This window comes from Octodon degus, unplaced genomic scaffold (assembly GCF_000260255.1).
Source record: "Octodon degus isolate 3935 unplaced genomic scaffold, OctDeg1.0 scaffold00306, whole genome shotgun sequence".
Lineage (NCBI taxonomy): Eukaryota > Metazoa > Chordata > Mammalia > Rodentia > Octodontidae > Octodon > Octodon degus.
The window spans coordinates 1069242-1093695 of NW_004524882.1; the positions used below are offsets into that span (position 1 = coordinate 1069242).

The 24454-nt window shown below is 37.6% G+C and overlaps 1 protein-coding gene across 3 annotated transcripts in view; it reads right to left on the reverse strand.

Moving 5' to 3' along the window:
* Positions 1-24454, reverse strand: part of Nox4 (NADPH oxidase 4) — a 157105-nt gene that overhangs the window by 78366 nt on the left and 54285 nt on the right. For 2 of the 3 annotated variants that reach the window (XM_023707702.1, XM_004647436.2), the window contains exons 8-11: positions 20697-20777; positions 7990-8206; positions 5819-5983; positions 5616-5678 (exon numbers count right to left, since the gene is read on the reverse strand). In XM_023707702.1, the coding sequence (XP_023563470.1) occupies positions 5616-5678; positions 5819-5983; positions 7990-8206; positions 20697-20777 (526 nt within the window). The remainder of the gene's footprint in view (positions 1-5615; positions 5679-5818; positions 5984-7989; positions 8207-20696; positions 20778-24454) is intronic. The other variant, XM_023707701.1, reaches the window with a different exon arrangement.

Here is a 24454-nt window from a genome sequence, read left to right on the forward strand (position 1 = left end):
AAGAAGAAGAAGAAGAAGAAGAAGAAGAAGAAGAAGAAGAAGAAGAAGAAGAAGAAGAAGAAGAAGAAGAAGAAGAAGAAGAAGAATTATTATTTTTGGAGACCAATGCTCCTTTAAGAGAGCTGGTATGCCCATTTGTGTTTTATATCCAATGATTGTTCTTTATCTTGCAGAAGTAGATCACAAAAGGAAAAATCTTTCCTTAATTGTAAAGAGTAAGAACGTAATGGCAACCGGCTTCAGGCCTCCAACCTCTTTGCTTCTACTCAACACTCTCCTGTACCTGCATTTCTGAAACAAATCTGCATGGACACAGAGGCTGAGAGCTGAGGGCTCCCCCAGCCTCTGGAGAGCCAAAGCCCACAGCAATGGCTCTGTGCCACAGAGCCCACCCACTGGGAGACACTGGGGCCCTGTGCCCCTAACAGAGCTCTACTGAGGTAAGAAAAATTGATGTTCTCATCAATACAAACATAAATCTTATTACCTAAAGTCATTGCATTATATTACCGCACTTTAGGGATCATAAAGGGAAAACAACAGAATTCACATGACAAAATGCCAACTATTTGAACCTAACCTCATGTCCTCTTAACTCTTGATTAACCTAGATCTTCCTACTGCTGTTCTGATTTTTCTTTGATTCCTATTTTAGAATTGATGATATTAACTACGAAAAAATATATTCTGAATTTTAAAAGTTGTCAAATTCTCTTTCACCATGTGCTGGTATTCGAGAACTCATGATAACCAAGTTAATTTTTATGGAATTTCACGAAGGATTCTGAGTAATCAAAATGTAATTTTAGGTGACAATATACACATCTATGAGTCAGAATCCTATGGTGCAGACTAGCTAAAAGTGAACGGTTCTGATACAGCGTCAGCATCCCCAGAACATGACCTAAGCACCCTCACCCTCCACATTCTCTACTGTCCTAAGTTCTCTCTTCCCACAGTGGCCTCAAAGAGAACGCCATAGAGTCAGTGAGCAGTTTATGCTATGGTAGACAATGACTGTTGTAGCTCAGTGGTTCTCAGCTCTGTAATAGTGTCTCACACAGGGTACCAGCATATGTCTGGAGGTACTAAGTAGTCACAAGTGGCAGGTAGTATTGGCATTTCGTGGGTCGAGGATGAGTGGCTGCTAAGTGTTCTATGATGTACATCCAAGAATTATTTGACCCAATATGTCAATAATGCCAAAGTTGAAAGAACCAGATCTTATATAAACATCTTTAGAAACACTCCCATGAGAGCTTTTTTGGTAATTTCTTGACCTTGATTAGAATATCTTAGTTACGCTGAATCAGTGTTTTCCTAAAACTTTTTATGTGTTAGTTTTAGGTACAGCCTTTGAGTCCCCAGAGTAAGAAAAAAATTGAATTTTTATATACAGGTCAGATTTCCAAATGGCTGCAGTAACTCCATCCTCAAAGCCAAACTGGAATTGCTGATGTTCCTACTGGGTCAGTCCCACCAGGTCAGGTTCCTACTAGGTCACCAGCACTATTTTGCAGAGTGAAATTGAGGCTTAGCAATGCCAGAAGATACACTTCCAGACACAGAACCAGTATAAGGGACAGAGCTGGGACTGAATTTTAAAGTTCATTGTTTTTACATACACATGCACTACCTATTCTATTCCACATATAACTTGGTGTCCTTCAACCTGTAACCACCTCCAGGTCCTTCTGTGAAGCTGGCCTCTTTCTGTAACTTTCCCTCGCACCTGTGGAGTCTGCTGCAGGGTCATTGCATTTCGGACACTGAAACAGTGAAACAGGAGCCTCCCCACGCGGGGTACTTGCCTGTGCCCTTCGGAATCTGCACTCCATTTCTTTGGCATTTCTTATTTTTGCCATCTAACAGCTCAAGTATATTAGCTCGAGAGAGCTCTAGACCATGTGCATAAGAAGTAACAAAAAAATCCTTTACTTTTGTTTCAGGAGAACATGAAAGTTTTCAAAGCACATATACTAAAAGCAAAAGCAGATTCTGTTTCTGTTGAAATTGATTGAGAGGTACACCATACCATGCGCAGAAAAACCCTCCTCTTCTCAGCATTCAGCGATTGCATTTATTGTTATCCCATATTCACTACTTAATGTTAGCTAGTAAAGCAATTTTCAGAATAAAATCTTAAACACACAGCTAAAGATTAATTTCTGTAAATAAATTTTTTCTGATAGCAAAATTAGACCAGCTCTCTTACGTAGGTACTTAAAGAAAGACAAACTTTTTTCTCCATTTTCAATTTTTTCTTTGCTACATATTTATAGATCTAGAAATAGAAACTGTCTTGCAACTGTCAGAATGAAAACACAGTTCAACCACAAGCCCACACTCAAGGGTTTGGCAGTCGGTTATATGCACCGAGACTCCTGCTGTTCTCGTGGAACAAGATAAACCTGCACATGCCGGAGGAGTAGTAGACAGGGCACATTCACTCGCATCCCAGGGACCGTAGTGTCCCAGGAACTCTCGGCTTCCTATTTTTCTAGTCCAGGTGTGCTACACTGTTTCTGATGACAACATGTCTCCACTCACACTCCTCTCGGCCACCCACACAACTCCAGATGAAAGCACATCCACAACCATTCGTCATCCATGTTGGACAACAACCATAAGTTAACTCTGTCCCTGTGGGGGGCACTGGTGCCAGCCTCCTTGATAAAACAGAATATTGCCCAGGCAGGCACAGTGCACGCCACACCCACAATCCCAGTTACGAGGAAGTCAAGGGCAGAGGATCAGAAGTCAAGAGTCTTGGCGACACAGTAAGAACTCTGTCTCAAAAACACACAACAACACAGCCAAATGGAATCATTTCCCTAGATGCTAAACTAATTTCCTTTAATCATTTAGAGACAAGTTTGCTACGTACAATTACAAATCTTGAAGGAAATAAAGCAAAAAATACCTTTTATGTCTTTTTTAGGAAATGTCATTCAATGAATGAGCCCTGATTTTCTTCTAGCCATCTGATTCTATATGTCTCTTTTATTCTAACACTACATACTATCTGGCCTGGAGGTGTCCACAAGTGTATGTTCTCAAGATGTAAACTCACATTGATAATAAAATTCATAAGAACGATTAACTTCTGTCTGTACGGATAGCACGTCCGCGACACTCGGGGAACTGTGCTGCGTGCCTGACGTGTAGGAGTCCAGGAAAACCTGCCACAAACTAGGATTCGGTAACGTTCTCATCCCAGCATTATACCAGAAGTGAAATGCATGAAAACTGAAATGATGTGTCCCAGGGTTTGGGACTCTTCACACTAGTACAGTCTACTCAATTTGAAAATGACTCCAATGTTGGGTAAAACTCCACCCCCAAATCTCAGCATTGTGACTTCAATTATGTTGTTGCCCCCCCCCCCTTATTCTTTCTTTCTTTTTTTGGGGGGGGTACCAGAGATCAAACTCAAGACCTTGCGCCTGCCAGCTGGGTGAATATGCTGCTAAGCTATATCCCTAACCCACCCCCTTTTTCTTATGCTTACATTTAACTAGCTTTTTTTTTTTTTTTTTTTTTTTTTTTTTTTCAGAACTGGGGATTGAACTCAGGCCCTTGTGCTTGCCAGGGAAGCGCTTATTCCACTGAGCCTTCTCCCTGGTCCCAAATTTAACTATTTAATCCTTATTCTTTTTATCTTTATAGATGAATAAAACTCAAATACCAGCCATTAATGACACAATTCAGTAAATTATTTTTCTATTGTGAAGTATTATGTAGTCATTAAAAATAATGAGCCATATAGAAATATCATAGCAAGAAAAATTGCCCATGATTTATTGTTGAAGGAAAGGAACCAATGAGAACAATGTGATTCACTAATTACATATCCCTTTACTTCAAAATAATAAATGTATATATTAATTTGTTCCATATATACTAGTTTAATCTTAGTTTTTGAAAAGAAAATTTTGTATTATTATCTGTTGTTTATTTGTTGTAAGAATCTTTTTACTTTATGTCTTATAGTCAGAATAGCTACTTTGAAAATAATGATACAGAATATTAACTATTGCTATCTTCTTACTTTCTTCTGAAATTTTGTTTTTCTTTATAACATAAAAAAAGACTTAAAAGCACATATAACAAATTTTGGATTGGGAAGCAAGGAAAATTAACAAATGATTCTACATTATCTTTTATGTATGAATTATTGGAATTTTTATAATGGGCTCACATTATTTTCATGATGCAAAAGGTGTTAAATATCCTGCCAGGTTAAGCATATTTAATGTTGCCAACTATCTGCATAGCTTAACTCCTGATATCCATTTCCATTTTCTTTTTTTTAAGAGAATAGAAAATGGTAAAAATATTAAAAAACAGAAAACATGAGAAATGATACACAATTTCACTAAACAAATTATTAAGAATTCAACAAACGAGGCCAGGGAGAAGGCTCAGTAGAATAAGCGCTTCTCTGGTAAGCGTAAGGGTCTGAATTCAATCCCTGGTTCCACAAAAAACAGAAAAAGAAAAAAAAAAATTCAACAAATGTTGTTGTATTGCCTAATGTTATCTTCAAATTAGTTGTTTAGATTATCAGATATAAATATATAAAATTGGTGAAAAAAGTTATAAGAAATTTAAGAAGAGAAGAAATTTTAAGCATTAGCTGCTCCTTTCAAGAAATCAGCAGAGTAATCATCCACGCTATCCTATATACATACACAAATATATAGTTTTCTCTTCTTTCGCCCTTTTTTTCTCATCCCAGTTTATCCACTTGCTAAGTTTATTTTTCCCATATGTAGCCTAGTAGCCAATGACATTAGGTCACACTCTTTCTAAATACTCCACTGATTTTTTCTAATGTTTTACATCAACCCAGAGTATTCTCTTTTTCCTTAAATTCTCTCTACATGTGCACATATTAGATTCCACTTATGAAATAAAAAATAAAAACATCTAATAAATTTTATATATTTTGAAACAATAATAATAAAATTTTAGTACATTGCTTATAGTTTTGATTTAAAATGAGTCCCCAACGTTTCATGTGCTCAGAAGTCAAGTGTTTGGAAGGTGATTCGCTTATGCGGGTGCTGAACTCATCAGTGAATTAATCCTTGATAAAGCCACAGATCAAGGCGCTGCAGGGGCAGGGCCCATTGGCAGAGGTCACTGCCGACGGGACCTGGAAGGGCAGAGCTCGATCTGGAAGGGTTTCTGCGCCTCTGCTTCCTGGCTGCCACAGGCTGAGCGGCTTTCTCTAACACGCCCCGCCCTCCCGAAGCTCCTCTCTGGAGGCCAGCTGTCCATGAGCAGACCCTCAAAAACCGTAAGTCAAAATTAATTCTTCCTCTTTTTAAGTCACTTACACCAGACTTTAGTTTGCCCTAACAACAGAAAAGTAAATCATACACTCACAGTATTAGAATGTTATAAAATAATGATAAAGAATAATTACACAAGTTTTGAACAGATGGCTGTATTTCTTAATTTTAAAAAAATGGCTCAGTTAAACATTAAGCGTATTGGGAAAGTCTTGACTTTTATAATTTTAAAAATGAGATAAAGCACACCACCAGCACCCCCGCGTGCACACATCCAGAACAATGAATTGTGTTCTAAAATCTGGGAAATCTTACCATTGTGAGAGTAAAAGGATGGCTTTCCAATGCAGACACACTGGGACAATGTAGAATAATATACTACAAAAGTAACAAAAAGAAACAATTTAATTGACCAAGATAACTTAACTATCCGAATGATGTTATGTCTACTAAGTTTTTAAAATGATGAATGACCCTCTGATAAAGAGTACTTTTAGCATTGCTGTCTCGTGACTAACCTGGCCAGGTCTGGCTTGAAAATTCTCTTTGACCATTCGGATTTCCATGACATCGGATGGGTGACTGATGACCGCGATGATGGTGACTGGCTTGTTGCTTCGGATGCACCTGTAAAGCCTTTCGGCACAGTACAGGCACAAGGGCCCAGAAATCCAAAGCCAAGTCTAAGGAAGAGTTTTTGAAAATGTACTTCAATCAATATTTGAGTTGTAGGAATCTGCATCGTGCTTAACTGCTGATTTTACAAATTTCTCTACCAATATTTTATTTGTATCATGCAAATGGATGAATAAAAAATGATGAACACTGACTGACTCACTCACAAACACTAAAGCATAAAAGACAAAGTACCATCAAGACCCAACCTCAAATGCACACACCCTGCATGATGGCAAACGCTCATGCTTTCAACTTCCGTGGACATAAATGCATGATGTGTATATGAAATGTCCTTCAGTAAAAGGGGATAAAGGCAAGCTAAAGCTTTAGCTTTCAGAGGGAGAAAAGGCCACCGTTTTACTAGTTTAATGCTTCATAAAAAATATCCTCTAGATATTTCAATTTGCATAATGTATAATGTATACACACAACCTACACATATGTTGTAAAATGGGATATGATAGAAGTGTTTAAACTTACATCTGTATAATGTAATATGAACAGAAAATCATATATCAATATTGTGACAGTTTGAACTAGGAAGTCCAGAAGCCTGCTAGGGCTCCACTCCCCTGCACACGCATACGCTACCTCTACATCACCCTGAGACTTCCATTGAACTCGTAATAGTCACTATTTAAATCTTATTTACACAGTCTTTCCAGACCATTCTCAGATCATGACTCTTCTACAGCAGAGACACTTAGCTGACACGGTATGAAGAGCAGACCTTGTAGGACGAGCTTTGTACCCCAACAGCCCCGGGCTTTGGGACAGTCAGCCTCTGATCATCAGGTGATGAGTAAGTAGGTGGGAGTCATCAGAATTGCCTGTCCTGACATTCGGCATTATGGAAAGTTTGGATAAGCATTGAAAATATTGAAGTCTAACAGGTACGTAAAGGATTGCTATAAATGACAAACACAACACTAGCACGCTTGTTCCGAAGCCACCTTCAAATCTACACTAGTTTTGTGTTTCTTCCTTCTCTTCTGGAAGCAGACTTGACATCATTATTCCCAACCTTCCCTAGGCATAGTACAGGTGTAACTGACACATCAGCAGTTCTCACAGTCACATGGGAAATCAGGGCCTTTAATAGATTACTGCGTATTCAGCGAAGCTTTCAAGAAGCAAAACATTTTAGTGGGTAGTTGAATGTTCACTCTACCACTTCTTAATCTAGAGGTTTTGGTCAAGGTATTTTATTTATGTAAACAGAATTCTTTCAGCAGAAAATATTCACTTTTCAGGCCAGCCAGATAGCTCAGGGATTAAAGTGTCTGCTTAGGCAGATGCAGGCACCAGGGGTTTGATCTCCATCCTTTGCGCTGGCCCCACCCGGGGCGCCCTGAGACAGTGACTGAGACTGGTCGTGGTGGTGCACCCTGAAATCCCAGCACTTGGGAGGCTGAAAACAGGAGGATCACTATGAGTCTGAACTACGTAGTGAGACACTGTACTAAGTACACTTAAAAAAGGGAAGAAAATATGCAATTTTCTTCAAAGAGTCATTGTGAATATTTAAAAATAATGCATACAGAACACATTAGTGCACTGAATAATGCTAACAGATATTAAATATTAACACATGAACTTTGCAATTTGCTCTCAGAAATATGATGTACTATATAATGCAATATACTATAATATAATAATTTATAGTAGTAGTAGCAGTAGTCGTTGCTTTAGTACTATGTTATTACCCAAGCTGCTTTTCAATGGTTTGGTAAAATGCACTTGCTATCTTTCTGACAGGGAGCACTAACATCATAATATGCAAAGATCATATGATCAGTTTAAATTTCGTGTATTCTCAAATATAATAGATCTTTTGCCTTGAACTCTCAGATACCCATGAGGGAATAACTAGTACTAACTTGATACTGAAATATTCTAAAGCATCCTGCTATGTAAGAATATGCAGTATCAAAAATATGTTTAAATGTGATATTGATCAATCTTATTAAATCACAGACCTTGTAAAGACCAGATACAGAATTAATCTGACCTGTGGAAAATTAGCTTGAAACCTGGGTTCTTCCACACAAATCTTCACGAATGTTTTTTGGTTAAACTCTTCTGGGTTTGAAAATCCTCCAGGTAAAGGTTCATGAAAATGCTCTGAGAGAAGCTCTGGTAAGGAAACTTCCTGAGAGTGGGTTTGGTTAAGAAAGACGCAGCCGGGAGGGTGAGTGTCTAAGTTGGTTTGGTACTTCAGCAGCCCTCTAAAATTAAATTAGAAACAAAAAGGCAGATGAAAAAGAGACTGACATAAGGGGGCACAACAAAGCAAAGTCAACTCTTTCCTTTGCTACTTTCGAGCAGCATAATCTCAGAAATGTTTCTACTATGTCATATTTAGAACAAAAAAATTAATAAATTGTTTACTAAGCAAACATGCTTTGGCTTTCCAAACAAATAGAACACAAAGTAAAAAAAAAAAAACAGTGGCATCTTCCTAAGAGTGTGTGAAAGTGACAGCCCTTACTGCAAGTCTGTTAGGCCAGGTAATCACGGGCAAACTTTTACTTCAATAAACACTGTAATGATGACTATCTTGCTTTATCTCCATGGAAAAAATACAGTGATCACATTCAATTTAACTAAGGCAAGATAAACAGGCCTGGTGATTTACAAGAAAAATCAGCTAGCATAGAGGAGGTCCAAGTGGCCTCTCCTATGATTTGTAAACAATTTATTCCTAGCCGCTGTTCCTAAATCCATTCACCTCTCTAGCTTTCTAGACACACCATCATAGAAAATCTATAATCAGTGCATCAGGCAGGAGAAGGTAAAATCTTACAATCTCATTCTGTTTCTTATTTAAGACATTCTAGGTCATATTTCTGCACTTCCTAAGTGACAGACTGCGCAGGAAATCAGTATGTCCACTGCATCGGCAAATCACGAAGAAAAAGGAAAGATGAAGAAAGGCATTGAAAGAAATTTAGGGAACTTTAATTTTATTTTGAAGAAGAATTTTTTTATTTCCAATTTTTTTCTTTGAGCCTTGGCTAAGGTCACTCTAATGTCAAATTATTCTTCACTGGGCCATCGCTGCTGACACCTGCGTCTTCTAGTCCTTTAGCTTAATCAAAAGCTGAATTGCTCTCCGTTACGAATGGCTGCATACACTGAGGCCGGGCTGGCACACGGGCTTGGGAGGCAGGCAGAGGCACTAGGAGCACAGTGCACAGTACTCTCAGAAAAGCCCCGCCTTCGGGCGCATATTCTGTTATCTCTCTCAGCGATTAATCATTTTTTTAAATCAAGTGACTTCATTGTCACTGTGCAGAAAGCTCTGCAAATGAAGTGTCCGATTCTGCGATAATCCCGTGCCAGCAAATCTAACACCAGAGAGCAAGAATTTAGGATTAAGACCTGAACATGGAGTATGAAGAGTAAAAATTTATCATTTCACTGTTTCCTCAGCTGAAACAGAGATATATCAGTTCCTCCATATTTCCCAGGTATATAAAAAAAGGTGTTTGACATTTTGTGAGGAAAAAAGTATGTATCTGCTATTTCTTAGCATTTTCTCTGCTTCTAGGCTTTACTACAACAGCAGCAGGGGATAAAAGAATTGTTTCACAACTTGGAAAAACATTAACGTACTGAAGACACAGAGGTACCTCAGTTCACGAATACTTGTGTGTGAACACCTTAAGTGTGCAAGCAGAGGGGTGTGGCAGATTGGGCTTGTGTTTGTGGACTCGCCAGCACCAAGGCGGCCAGCTTCCAGAATCGTGAGACGAATCAAGTATGTGAAGTCACACACCACTGTGTTTCTTAAAATCAGTGCTACCTTCGTTCCTTCTTTTTTTCTCATCTTTATCACCCTACAGTTGCAGCCATAACCACTTGCTAATCTAGAAATGCTCCCAGTAGAAAAACTAAGATAAAAATTATGCAAAGAATTATTTGATCTTAGGGCCCAGGAAGATAGCTCAGTAGAATAAGCGCTTCCGTAGCAAGCACAAGGGCCTGAGCTCAATCCCCAGTTCCACAAGAAATAATAATTATATTATTTGATTTGAACTTTACATTTCTATCCCTAAAATGGGAGAAAAAAATCCACAATTGACAAGAATAAAATTCATTAACACATATAGTTAGTTTATACCTTCAATGATTCGATATATATGAAACACTTCATATAGACTATCTACATTTGCACACATGTAAACTATCCGACTGTAGGCTTCCTAGTGCTTTGTGAGGCAGGGTCTCACATCTAGCAGGCTGGCCTCTCACTGCGATCCTCCTGCTTCAGTCTCCTAAGTGATAGAATTCTGGTACAAGCATGTGCCAGGTTAACTGTAAGACGTTCTGATGGGAGAAAATACCATATGACCACTGTCCCCACCCCATATGGCATTCCGAATAAAATATCAGCAAGTGTAAGCAGGCCTTAAAACCTTAGCCTGTAACTATTATGCAAAAACATCTTATTACATAAAAATGAAAATCCTATGCTTAGGAAATAGAAACATATTAAGTATCAAACTTTTTTTTTTTTTTTTTTTTTTCAGAACCGGGGATTGAACTCAGGCTCTCATGCTTGGCAGGCAAACACTTTTTCTACTGAGCTATCTCCCTGGCCCCAGTATCACACTTACATAAGACAAAGTTTTTAATAAGCCCTGAAAAATAAAGAAATCATAGAGAACGAAGAATTGGATTTTATGTAAGAACTCATTCCTCAAAAAATTCATTTGGCTTATACATTTAAGTGAAAAAAGTGAGATTTAGAGTAGTAAAGCACTTTAGTACGCATGAGGCTGTGAAGTTCCTTCCTACTTCTACCACAAAGGAACAAAGGAAGGAAGCTTTGGGGAGTTGCTATGAATCATGTCATTATTATCTTTACAACTGATAATATAATTGTTAAGTTGCCAGGTTTAAACCTGTTCTCATTCATGAACCTTCACATGAGATTTTTTCAATGGTTTTTCTTTCCCACATAATCCATTGATTTTTTTAAAAACACTGAATACACTTAAGCAAGAGATATGAAATGTATAAAGATAATATTATGTCTGGTTAAAATTTATCTTAAAGACTTTAGCTGAGTATTTATTAACATTTTAAGACTTGGCGCAACTTCGGGACCCTAATATAAGCTCGGGAGCCTCTCCTACATAATACACATACGGATCTCAAAACTAAATATGCACATATTTATCCAAAAATTGGGGGGCTATGTGTTTATTTCAGGAATTCATAGATCCCCTGAATGCACCAAATGATTCCTAGGGATTATAAATTTGGGTGAGAATTTTAAGCCCCCCCTACTCTAAAGAAGAAATGAAATTTTCCTAATAGAAGCAGATCATATTGATAATAAGTAAATCAGGTCAATTAAAAATTAGACATCAAGGGCTGGTCATATAGCTCAGAGGACTAAGCACCTGCTTAGGCAAGCACAGGAACTGGGTTTCGATGGCACATAGTACATGCTGTGCCAGCCCCAACACCGGATGCACTGCGACTGTGCCTAGACCAGGCGTGGTGCTGCACACCTGTAATCCCAGCGTGTGGAAGGCTGAAAACAGGAGGATCACTAGGAGTCCAATGTGTGAGGTGGGACCCTATAGACCCTGTTCTAAACACACACACACAAAAATTAGATATCAAAAGACTACCAGAATAGATCGACCTTAACAGTAGAAAATACAGTAGTTTACAAAAGATATAGCTAAAATCCTTAACCTTCCAACTATCATGATAACGGACATATAATAACAATGTCTAAAGTGAGACAAAATGGGCCGGGGGAAATAGCTCAGTACAATAAGCACTTGCCTGGCAAGTGCAAGGGCCTGGGTTCAATCCCCAGTTCAGCCAAAAAAAGAGAGAGAGAAACAAAGCAAAACAAATACACACTGTGTATGTGGTTCAGAGTTCTGACTCTGAAGTGACTGCTGATGCCCTATTTAAGCTATGGACTCTTGTAATTCTGGCATAAGGCCTACATTAGAAGCATCTTCTTAGGGCTTTCTGCAGGGCACAGTAACAGCAGCCACATGTCCTGCTTTACCCACACTCACGGCTTAATTGCTAGCACCCTTCCCATTACCACAACTCTCCAGTTTTGAAGACGAAGTATATGGTCAGTGTCAATTCAGAGGCAATGTAAGGAAACGTGAAAAAGAAGCACAGGGAGGTAAGAGCTTCCACCCTCAAGGACAGAATAAGGTTGATTCCTTCAGAACCTCTGCACCTTTCTCTGCGATCCATTTGAGTTCCCAGGCAGCCCTCTAAAAAGAGCTTGTGCCTCCCTCACATTTTTAGTTTAGCCCAATCAGTGCAAATGAAAAGAGGCCTCAGGGAATCTAACTTCAAAAAGACAGTGTACTTGGGAATCAGCACATTTTAAGCCTCCAATTTATCCCATAAATGTCTGCATGCCCTAAAAGTATATCCTTTGTCTCCTTCCCCAGGGGTGTAATAGAGAAAGGATATTTCAAGTCAGTTCAACAAACTCAGCCTCACAACATCTGTCTAGCCTGGTCAACTTAAGCATCAACTGCAAACCTGACACTGCCTAGGGTTCGCTAATATCACCCTTGACAAAGACCCCACTCTGTCCCTGGTGTAAGAATAGCTGCTTTTAAAAGGTAACTGTCAGTTAAATATGGAGAGTCCAGCAGAAGTTAAACTGAAAGGGGGACAATCTACAATATCAAGACGATTTGAACTTAAAGGGTTTCACCAAAGTTTGTGACCTTAATTTGTCTTGTTATTCTTACTTTCAGTGAACACCAGACAGCTGCAAAAATCTAGACAGTAGTGCCTGAACAGGATGCTATTACCATACGAAGCTCTAACACAAAATTGGGATAAAGAAAAAAGGGGGGTGCAGAGAGATGGCTCAGTAGAATAAGCGCTTGCCTGGCAAGCACAGGGGCCTGAGTTCAATCCCTGGTTCCTCCAAACAAAAAAAAAAAAGGCACAGGGGCCAGGGAGATAGCTCAGTGGAATAAGTGCTTGTCTGGCAAGTGCAAGGCCTTGAGCTTGATCCCCGGTACTATTAAAAAAAAAAAAAAGGCACAATGAACTTCAACTCAATTTTATGTGCACAGGAGTTGAAAAATCTGAGCCACTTTACAAAGAAGGGATTATAAAATTTATAAGATCTATAAATAATCGGAGGCCAAACCAGTATATTAAAACAGGTTCTCTAATAAGTAAAAATCTTGTAGTCTAAACATATGCTTTGCCTATGGCCATACCAGCCTGAACGCGCCTGATCTCGTCTCAACATATGCTTGTATCCACAGGTTAAAATTAAAATCCACAAACACGATGGTTCCGCTTCCTCTTGGGTTTTAAGTGCAAACTAACATTTAGGTGAGCAATGGCATCAAGTAGTGCACACACATGCATGCACTGGCTGGATTCAATCTGGTGTGGCCTTACCAGTTTTTAATTGAAATTGTGCCATTTTTTGGCAAGTAGAACTAAGTATATTGCTGTACTTTAAAATTTTCAAAACAGTGTTTAAAAGTTTCATTGTTTTTATTTTTCTTGACTCATTTGAGAAAGACTAAAACTTTCTTTCCAAAGAAGGTTTAAATGTGTTCCTAATTTTGTATATGGGCTTAGGTTTTGCAACCAATAAAAAAAAGTTGCTGAGCAGAAAAGCTAGGAAACAGGACAAGGGCAAAACCATACATTTATAAGCACAAGATGGTTAAGGTAACGATCCTGAGATCTTCAGCAGGTTTTGAAACTAGCAGTTAATTGGTAGGATTCTCACCCTAACGATATATGCTGACACCTGTGAGCAAGCAACTGCACTGAACATGGCGATGTGTAATAGAGGGGTCACGCTTGGCGTGCCTGGCATCCTGGTCTTCTAAATATGTGCTGCTCGCCATGTCACATCAATTAGTGCTATACTGTCTCTCAATAAATGTTTTTTAAAAAGAGTAATAAATGAAAACAAGAGACAAGAATAAAAATGTCATAGGACTGTCCTGCTACAATGCTATATATGGTTAGATTTCTAAATCTCTGTGTAAAAATATATAATTTTTTATTCCTATTTTTAAATAGTTTTTTATTTATTTTTCCCTTCACATTCTGTAGGGATTTAAAGTTTAACATAACAATACTTGATGGAAAATACCTGTTCCATGTTATATCTAAGATGTTTGATATTCAGACAAAGAGTGAGGTTAAGCTCAGCTGCCTATGTTATAGGGTAATAATATCATTAAGCTTCTCTTCTGGAGGGTTAACAACTTAAGTTTGCAGACCAAAAATTAGAGAAAAAGAAGGGCTACAAGGACAGTCAACATTTTAGCCCTAGACTTTCAAGGTCAGTGAGGACTCAGGATATAAGACAATCTGTAGTGTAATATCCTGTAACTCAGTGATGTCCCAAATTTTCTGATCTAGAAGATTATGGGACCAAAAAGGAAAGTGATTGATGACGTAGAGTGTGCCTAAGTAGAGTCACATGGAGAGAAAACATTCTCTCAGGCTTTCATAGAGAGCAAATTGGTCAAGCAATGGCTGTGACTCATCCACATGGCTGACACTGACAAAGGATCTGCAAACTGCGGTACAGGGTTTCAGGGTAAATCCTGAGAGGATTTGACTAACCCTGTCAGATACAAAAGTTCCATTTCTTGTTATACAGATCTTGCTTTATCTTGGTCTTAACCATCCAGCAGAAAAAGTATAATAATGAGGTGTGAAAAGTAAAGCCATATTAATATGCTGAGCTGTAAAGGGCTCAAGGCAACAACTTCTGACATTGCCAGTCCTGCAGATAACCCACTACTATTATGGACTACTGGCCTATATTGGGTTATTTTGCTAATTCACACACCTACAATACTTAAATGGCAATAGAACACCCATCTCTGACAAAAGTAAACAAAAAAGGGGATTCAAGTGAAGGACTATTTTGTATCTGTATATACAAAATAGGATAGATATACAGCTATTTTCTCTTAATTCAGTGAGAAAAAAAAAGATTTGTACTAATAGTGTTTGGACAGGATATCATGTATGCATCTTGTACTATGAATAACCACTATGAAGACAATATGCAATGTATTAATTATTGAAACTGCCCTATTAATTGGTTTTGAAACTGTCGCATTGCTATTTGTTTCTCAATAAAATTAATAAAAAAATATTTTAAAAAGTTGCTGTCAGAAAAAAACAGTAACTTTTTTAGCAAGATGGGATGGGGGTAAGAGAGAAAGAAACAGAGACAGAGACAGACAGAGAGGCAGAGAGAGCCATACTTTAAATACCCTGGAGAATGTGATTCAAGCACTCTGCAGCACACATTTTATGATTAATCATTTCCAAACAAGCAGTCCTTGACAGCAGACAACTCTGCTTTAAAAAAAATTCATATATAAACTGTACATAAAAAATGGTCCAATGAGTCCAGCAAAGCCAAAACAAAAGAATTGTGCACACTGTGAATTTGCTCTCCTGGTCCTTCATGCACTTGAAGAGGAACTTCCCTTCTGTCTTGCTTAGAATAAGCATCACTTAACTATCTACATAAAACACAACCACGGCCCACATAATACTTCTGAGGTGGAATCCGTAGGGGCATGGACTCTGCTAAGACAGCAAGCCTGAGGTGCCAAATCTCACTTACAGACTGTCAAGTTTTCTTATGCTGAGATTCTGTGACATTCATGGCTTCTTTTCTCTCCAATATCCCCATTATCAGTAGGTGAGAATACTAGTCTACATCTCCTCTTGCTAAGTTTTTTTAAACAAAAGCGAAGAATGGAACTTTTCTTTCCACCCATCTCTGGAAACAAGCCACAGATTTGGCCTCCCTCACCTCCCCAAATGTCTTTGGAATGGAAATGTCTTTATTAAAGCACATGAATAATAACCATATAGAAAGGTGTATGAAGCTAAAAAAAATCCACTAGAAAACTTGCTTTTCAACTTGAAAGATAAAATTTCACTGCTAAAATCAAATAAATTTTAGAGTCCTCACACTATCATAAAGATTACTATTCTTTCAAAGACTCTGGATGGGGTTCTAAGCAGTTTTAATGACACAACCATCAAGTTACTTAGCCAATATGAAACCTAGGCTCTTAAAAGCTCTAAAACTTCATTTTGTAAAACTTTATCCTTCATTTAAATGTGAAGTTTCTTCCATATACAGCAATATTGTTGGTTCTACTATAAAAATATATTTTTGATATTTATTGAACATATTTATATTTTGCCTACTTTGCTACCTTCCCTGTCTACACCTGTTGATAACCTTATGGTATAGATTATTTCATTAATTCCATTTAATATGTAAGAAGAAGTGAGGCCAGATGATCTGCCAGGAATCACTGATTACTATGTGATGTGGTTCTTAATCCCTGTGTCATACTGCCAAATGGGGAAAGGAAATTAATTTATTTTAAAAGTACTACTGAGCACTGAGAAGAAAGATCTGAGGGCAGAATATGAAACGTAGGTTTCTAGAGTAGCATGCAATATATTCACTTACGAATAATAAAAATAATGCAAAAATAGGTAACAAGAATGAAACCAGATTAAGCTAGGGAAATAGATACTCATGGGATCAGATATTTGGATCTTAAATAACACTGATCCCAATACTTGTAGTTTAACATTAAGACTTCCACTGTCCTAGGATCACATTGCAAACCCCAACCACACTGCCTTCACATAGCATAGCTTCCAGTTTGAAGAGACTAGTTGGGAGTCCGGATTCCGGAATCTCAAGGCCTGGGTTCAAACACGACAACTTCCACTTTCCGGCCAAAACCTACAAAAGCTGTTTCTCCTCTATTGCCCCTGTTTTCTCTGCTGGACAGTGATGGCGATAAGGATATTATTTTAGAGTTGCTGGGTAGATTTAATAGGATTAAACATCAGTGATGTAACGGATAATCAGTCAACTAATATTGCCAGTTAGTAAGTACAAAGGAGAGTTCATAATAATGATGCCATTTAAAATGTTGCTATGGGGGCTGGCAAGATAGCTCAGCAGTCTAAAGCACCCGCTTAGGCAAGCTTAGGCAGGCGTAGGGACCGTGGTTCAACTCCCAGCACCACATGCTGTGCCAGCCCTGCCCCCAGGGCAGACTGAGCCAGTCACAATAAAATAAATAAAAATAAAATAAAATAAAACAAAATATTATGTATGGAACAGATGATCAAAATTTAGAAAAGGGAAGACACTCCATTCCCATGGTCTCCAGATTGATTCATGGGCATCAAAATTATAGTAAAATGAATTCCAATGGGCAACAAAGAAAACAAAAGAAGAAAAAGACCTTTCTGGGAATTAGAGCTCTGCCAGTCAGAACGGACGCCTTCCGAACTAAACTTCTCCTTTACTGCCACACCCCAGGGAATACCGACAGAGGCAACATGCTCGTGAAGATGGCCCTGCCGATGAGCCCGGTGTGATCAGTCCATGATGCACGTGTGTATCAAAATAACACCTGATATTCATAAATATAAACAATTATTGTCATTTTTTAAGATCTTAAGGCAAATAATTTAATAATAAAAAGGCTTACCGAAGATATCATTTAAGATTCTATATTAAAAATAACCTTATAAAATCAGATGAAGTAAACTCTCATTTTATTAGAAAAGTTTAAGTAGAAAAAACAGCCAACAATGTTGAACTGCCTTATCATTGAAGCTTAATTTTTTTTTGGCAGAACTGGGGATTGAACTCAGGCCCTTGCACTTGCCAGGCAAGTGTTCACTGTACTGAGTTACCTCCCCGGTCCGAAGCTTAATATTTTCTCCAATTTCTAGCCATCCTTGATCATTCAATGCTCTGACTTTCTATATTCTTATAAATTGATCATATTTATACTTTAAAAGCATATAATCTTATAATTTTTCCAGCACTTCAGATTGATTTTTTTAATAAGTTATCTGCTGGGTGAGTAGAGACGATACACCACACTGCTCTTCTCTACCTTCAGTGCTCACCACACTGGTGAGTGATGTGAGTGCCCAGCAAGTGGGGCGTCTCCATTTGTACCTGAAGCAGAGTGTTTACATGAAATCTCAATATTAGTACAAGAAACGAGCTGCAAACAACTCCACCTTTTCAATTTTAAAGCAAAAGTTGGAGATTTAAAGTAGGTATGTTAGAAGTAAAGATTTGCTTAAGTTCTTAACAGTGGTACAAGAGTTACTTAAAAAGACAGACTCATACACTGTTTCTTTATTGAAAACAATAATAACAACAACAAACACTTCTCACTTAGAGAAAATTGGACACTTTATCAGTTGTAATCCTTCCATAGCAGAAGCGTTATCTGTAGAATTATTTAAAATTAAATTTCATAGAACAAAAAGTTTATAAATCACGCTTATTGTATTGTGTATGTGTTCAATGACATTTCAGTATTAGAATAATTATTCTCTTCATTCTACTAATAACAAATAAATATGAAGTCAGTTTAATAATAGGCTGATTATATAATGCATTATAGAAGCTATTTTGTTATTTCTGCTTCTATAATAGTTGTTCTATAAAAGCAAAAGCTAAATTTAATCTGCCTTTCTCTTACCTAACAAAAAATGGAAAAAGGACTAACATACTCCTGATTAAATTTATTATGTCTTTTTGAACTCTTGAACCTTTAAAAAGTTGACTCTATTTTGAATTGCAAAGAAACCTGCTTTTGCAGAGTTTTACCTCAGTAAAACATAAAGGCGAAGAATGCATAATTAATTAGATGAATAAGTGAGCCCATTTTTCTCTTATTTGATATAGAAGAGAGGGAGGGGAAAAAAAGGGAAAGAGAGAGAGAAGGAGGAAAAGAGGAAGGTGAGAAAGGAATCATACTCCCATTTAAGTTTAGATACTATCCTTTAAAAATTTTTCAAACCTGACTTTTGAAAGTATAGATTTACTTAAAAATACATCATAAAAATAAAAAATAGGGGCTGGCGAGATAGCTCAGCAGATTAAGAGCCTGCTTAGGCAAGCGCAGGGAGCCATGTTCATTCCCTGGCACGATGTACCGTGCCGCCCTGCTCCCAGGCTCACCGAGCCAGCCACCAAATCTGAGAGCATGCCTGTAATCCTAGTGCTGGGGAGACTGAAAACAGAAGGATCACTATGGTCTGAGCCACGTAGTGAGACCCTGTACCAAACACATTTAAAATGATAATAATAATTAAAAAATAGGATTTTTCCAGTGAAAATATTTGAGTTTGAATCCAGCATCTCCATGTTAAGTAAACAGAATCAAGTAACCTATTTCTCAATTTTTCCACTTAAGTGATTTTTATGTTATTGACCCACATAAAATTCTGAGCACTTAATAAAATAAAACATCTGAAGTAGTATGTACTGCCCTTGGTAAACAGTAAGCAATGTGCAATTGTGCTCGGAATTTCTTCTGCACTACAGAGCCTCCGCTTATTCATAGTCCATTGTACGGCCATAGTCCTGGAAAGGCAGGCAGGCCACGTAAAGAAGAGAACGGATTGCAAACTTTCTCAACACAGCTTTTCTTGGTGTCCCAATGCTCCGAGAGTGTTTTCTCTACAAAGGAGAAAGAATCGAACTCAGATATTTGATCATAGCCCTCTTACCTGTGAAGCACGAATGCTTAGCTTGAAATTGAGATTATAACAGCTCGCAAAGCTTTTAATACTCTGCAATTCTAAGTTCTTGAACATCGTATCAACCAAAACTAAGCTGGGTTTAAACCCACTTAACATTGCTGGCCTGACCTGCGGTCTCCAAAATCAGGGGTCAAAAATATCCCAACATTATGAAAGTACACGCAGAAATAAATACATAATCTATGTCAACTAACTACTGCTCTGACAAACTACATTAGAAAACATTCGGAAGAAAGATCTAGCAATAGATCAGAACCTTTTCCCAAGCTCCTCTTCTCTGGAAACACTTAAGGTAAGCAGGTGCTGGTGCAACTGAGCTCTCTCCCAGGCCGCCTCAGGTAAGATGAATGAGGAACACCAGCTGAGTTCTTAGGTACACACAGTACTGTGGATCCGCAATGGCAAACCTTTCAGAGCTTCCAACGACACGAATGCCTGCTGCAGCCCAGGTGCCACAGGGCTGTCACCACAGCTGTACCTGAAGTACCCCCAGACTGGAACAACAGTTGAGCTATAAAATCAGTCAGGGATTGCAGACCTCAGCATTTATGAACAGTGTGTTCTTGCAGTGAGGGTGTCCCTCGGGGGGAAGACCCGGGCCATGTGCTACAGGACTGCTTCTCATGGATCCGAAGCCTTCTCCAAGCTGAGGGAGGCCAGGATTTCCCACATGGTCTCCTCATCTTAAAACCTGAGTTGCTAAGTGAGAAGACAAGTAAAATGATTTCTAATAACTACAGGATTTCCACTGAAGAAGCCTGACATTATTCTGTTAATATTCTGTTTCCTCCTCCAGATCCTTCTGATAAACCAAGTGGTTCTGCTAGAAGTTAACAGTCTATTGAGTGACACGAGTGTCAACATCAAGCCAAAACTCCCAGGTCCTCTGCTGGTGGTCATGCAACACCATAGATGCCAAACACACCACTTTTATCTCTATCTATGTGAATTAATAGAAGGAGCATAACTTTGAGTTCATATCTTGGTATATATGCTTTTCAGAATATCTAGGCTTTGGGTATATTCTTTGTAAACCACAAGATATTTAGGCACATATGATTTTTGTCTTAAAAAATGTGTCTTTAAACTTACCCTGAGACGTGCAACATCAGCAGCATGTAGAAGACAAAGAAGAGGTTATGAGTATACCAGAAGATATCATAATTGGAGACTCTGAAAAAAAGTCAAATAAACTGGTTTCAATTCTCCTCTATATACCACCTCACTAAAGAGTATACATTATTTCAAAAATACCCCACAGCTTAAGAATGCTAAAATATGAGTATCTGAGATTTATCTATTAATATCCAAATGTTAATATATCACACAAAGAGAAATGAAAAAAACAGAAGTAGCACTTCTCTCATTTTGAAGGTTCTTTATATTTCAAATAAAATCACATTAAATTAGGATAAAGTAGTTTTAAAATTAGGGAAAGCTAAGGAATGAAGAGTCTGCTAATTTGTGCATTTGATGTTCTTTTTATCACTATGCTCAATATTCAAATGATTTCTAAGAAAAATAATGTTCCTACCGCAATATGTATTTTGAGAGTAGTTCAAAAGAAGCTTCAACAGAAAGAAAATGAAACAAACGCTCTTTCCATTGCTTTCTCGGACAGTTAACTTCATAATGACACCTTAATCTCTGAGGAAAGATCGAGTGTTGGAAAGAGATGGCAAAGTGCGACCTAGTGAGGGTCTGAAAGAGGCGTAAAGACTAGCAGGCACCTCATTTCATTTGTCTAAACCAAATATTTATTTATTAGATGCTTGAAGGTGGAGGGCAAACACCCGTAAGCACTTTCTAGAGGACAGCAGTACCTCTGCTGCAACCTTTCAGACCCCGTTATTTAAGGAATAGCTACTTGATTTGTATTGACTCCACTCAAAATATTTTTATCATAAACAATGTCATGAGCTTACAAGATGTGCATTAGTACACATGGCCAATTCTTTTTAGACAAAATTATTAGCAGTAAAGTTGTTAGATCAAAGGGCAGGCAATTGTAATGCACACTGCCAATGTTCTCTAAAACTTAATGTATAAATTACAGAAACTCCAAGTATATAGTAGTGTTTCTTTGTCCAAAATTAAACCTCGCCTCAGAAGTCTGCATTATTTTTATATAGTATTATTTTGTATTAATGTTATTTCCAATGTTTTTGTGCATTTTCTGTCCATAATACTGGCCCACTTCAGTTCATATTAACAGCACAATATGAGAAAACTATTTATATTTTAAGAATGCACTGGTCTGTTGTGATTGTAGTAGTTCTTACCATAGTTACCTTTCAATTTTTATAACTGTATTGACAGGCCCAAGATTTAGTTTTCATAATGGTAGATAATCAAGTATTTCCTCTATGATTCCTTACTCATCTTGAAGTCTGACAAATATCTACCTAAAGTAACTACCTTAAAATATGAACTCGAGGGCTGGTAGGACAGTTCAGCGGATTAGGTGCCTACTTAGGCAAGCATAGGGACCAGGTTCAATCCCCACCACCACACGCTGGGCCGGCAGCCACTGAGACTGGGTGTGGTGGCACACGCCTGTGTCCTAGTGTTGGGGAGGCTGAAAACAGGAGGATCACTACAAGTCTGAGCTGTGTAGTGAGACCCTGTACAAAATACATTTTTTAAAAAATTGAACTATATCCCCTTCTTTATATGTAAATTATCTAGAATTCCATGAGGACAAGTTTATTATTGAGTAGGTCTGACACCTAGCAGGGCATCAAAGGCCTTGCAAGCCCTTCTGTCAACTCTGTCTCTTCAAACATTTCTGCAAGGGGCTGGGGAGAGAGCTCCAGGGCACAAGCCCCTGCCCGAAAATCACAAGGTGGCCTGTCTGGGAAGCCCAAGATCCTGATTTCGATCCCCTATACCAAAAAAAAAAAAAATCTGTAAGTCCTACTGTAAGTAACTGAACCTCAAACATTTGAATGTTTAGTACAGCACATGGTGCCTTTTATCCTCTTTTGCAACATAAACCAGCATGTTTCCTGTACTACATTTAGAATTACTAAATTCAAAAGCTACAAACAAAATAACCTTCAATTGCAGCAAACCTAAAATACAGGTGAGAAAAAATGATGCCTTTATGGTGTGGTGTGGTGTGGTGCGTTTAATCGAATCTGTACACATTTCTCTTAGTGAACTTACGTGGGGCTTTTTTTTATATTTGGTTTCTTATCAAGTTTATTCTTACATATTTCATATTTCATTATTATTGCTAATGTTATATTTTTGTTTTATTCAATTTTATGTTTTATTCATTCAAAACAATATTTTTTTGTTTTGTTCATCATAGAAAGTACAGAGAAGACATTTTTTAGATAATTTTTGTAGATTGCCTTTGTAAAAGGTAACTGTGTTTGACTACCTTTGACATTTATAGTAAATTTTCCATAATTTTTTTAGATTTTCTGATTAGTCAATATTTACATGTATGAAAACAATGAAAATATATTGCTATCTTTTTTCCTAATAATTCCAAGTCCTGTATTTCTTACCACATGTAAATGATAATGGAAATAAAACTACCACCTTGGCTTTTTCCTGATTTTCTAAGGAGTACAACATTGTTTTACTGCTTGTCATAATTTTGCCATTTATAATTTTTCAATTCTATAAATAAAATCACTTAATTTCTAGTTTACTTAATAGGATTATTTCCCCCCATAAATTTCAAAACTGATATTTAAAAATCTATTGAAATGAGAAAAAACATAACCTACTGTCATTGAGTACGATGTGTTATTTTAAGATTGGTATAAATTGAACTTTCTTTGCGTAGGACTATTTCCCATGATCAGAAGTCAAATATTGGAGTTATAGTAATTCACTTAAATTCTCTAATGCTTTATTTTCACACAAAGAGTAAAAGTAGAAGAGTACCTCTATGATCTCCTTAAGAATTTCATTCTCATAATAAAGTTTAAAGAAAAAATACATGCTATAATCTCATTAAACAAACCAGATAAACTGAAGATTAAGACGATCCCAAGGAAGTGCTTCTGAAAACAAAGGTAATATCTCAGTTGAGTATAGAAGCTGATGTTTGTATCTCACTTAATTAAACTCTCCCATGAATACTTTTGCTAGCCAGGTGTGATGCAGCACATATCTAATCCCAGCCCTTAGAAGGCTGAGGCAGGAGGATCGCTGTGAGTTCAGGGCCAGCCTCGGCTCCATAACGAGTTTAAGACCAGTCTGAACTACATAGGAAGACATGTCTCAGAAAAAGTACTTTTTCTAGATGCGGGGCATTTATATATGCTCATTTCTGTGAATGAATACCCAAATGACTTAATTTTCCTTCAAGAATGCCCAAAACTAAAAACGTTTTTAAATGATTGCTTTCCTACATAAGAGAAAAATTCACTCCAGACAAATGCATCTTCATGCACTAATACTGTCAAAGCTCGCTTTTCTGTGAGGCAATTTTTTCTTATGAAAATTTTAAAAGTGTGCTTTCCAGTTGACCTACTTATTCTACATCTAGGAATTCTTTCTTAGGACAGAAGTGAAAGTGTTTTACAATTAAATATTGGAAAATTGGAATCAACCGAAAATACCCAATAACATATATGTTTATGGTGACAGATTGTTTTGTCACTAAAGAGAAAAAAAAATTATTACTATGGGAAAAGCTTCATAAGGTTAAACAAAAAGCTGATCAGAAATAGTGTATTATGATCTTCTTGAGGCAAAATACATGCAGATTGAAGAGGGGAAGATCTGAGGACAAGATAGAGCACAGAGAAGGGGGCAAAAGAGGCAAAGAACAAGCAAACCCGAAAGGGGTAAGTCTACGCCACGCGCGCCTGCGGAAAGTTTCGAGT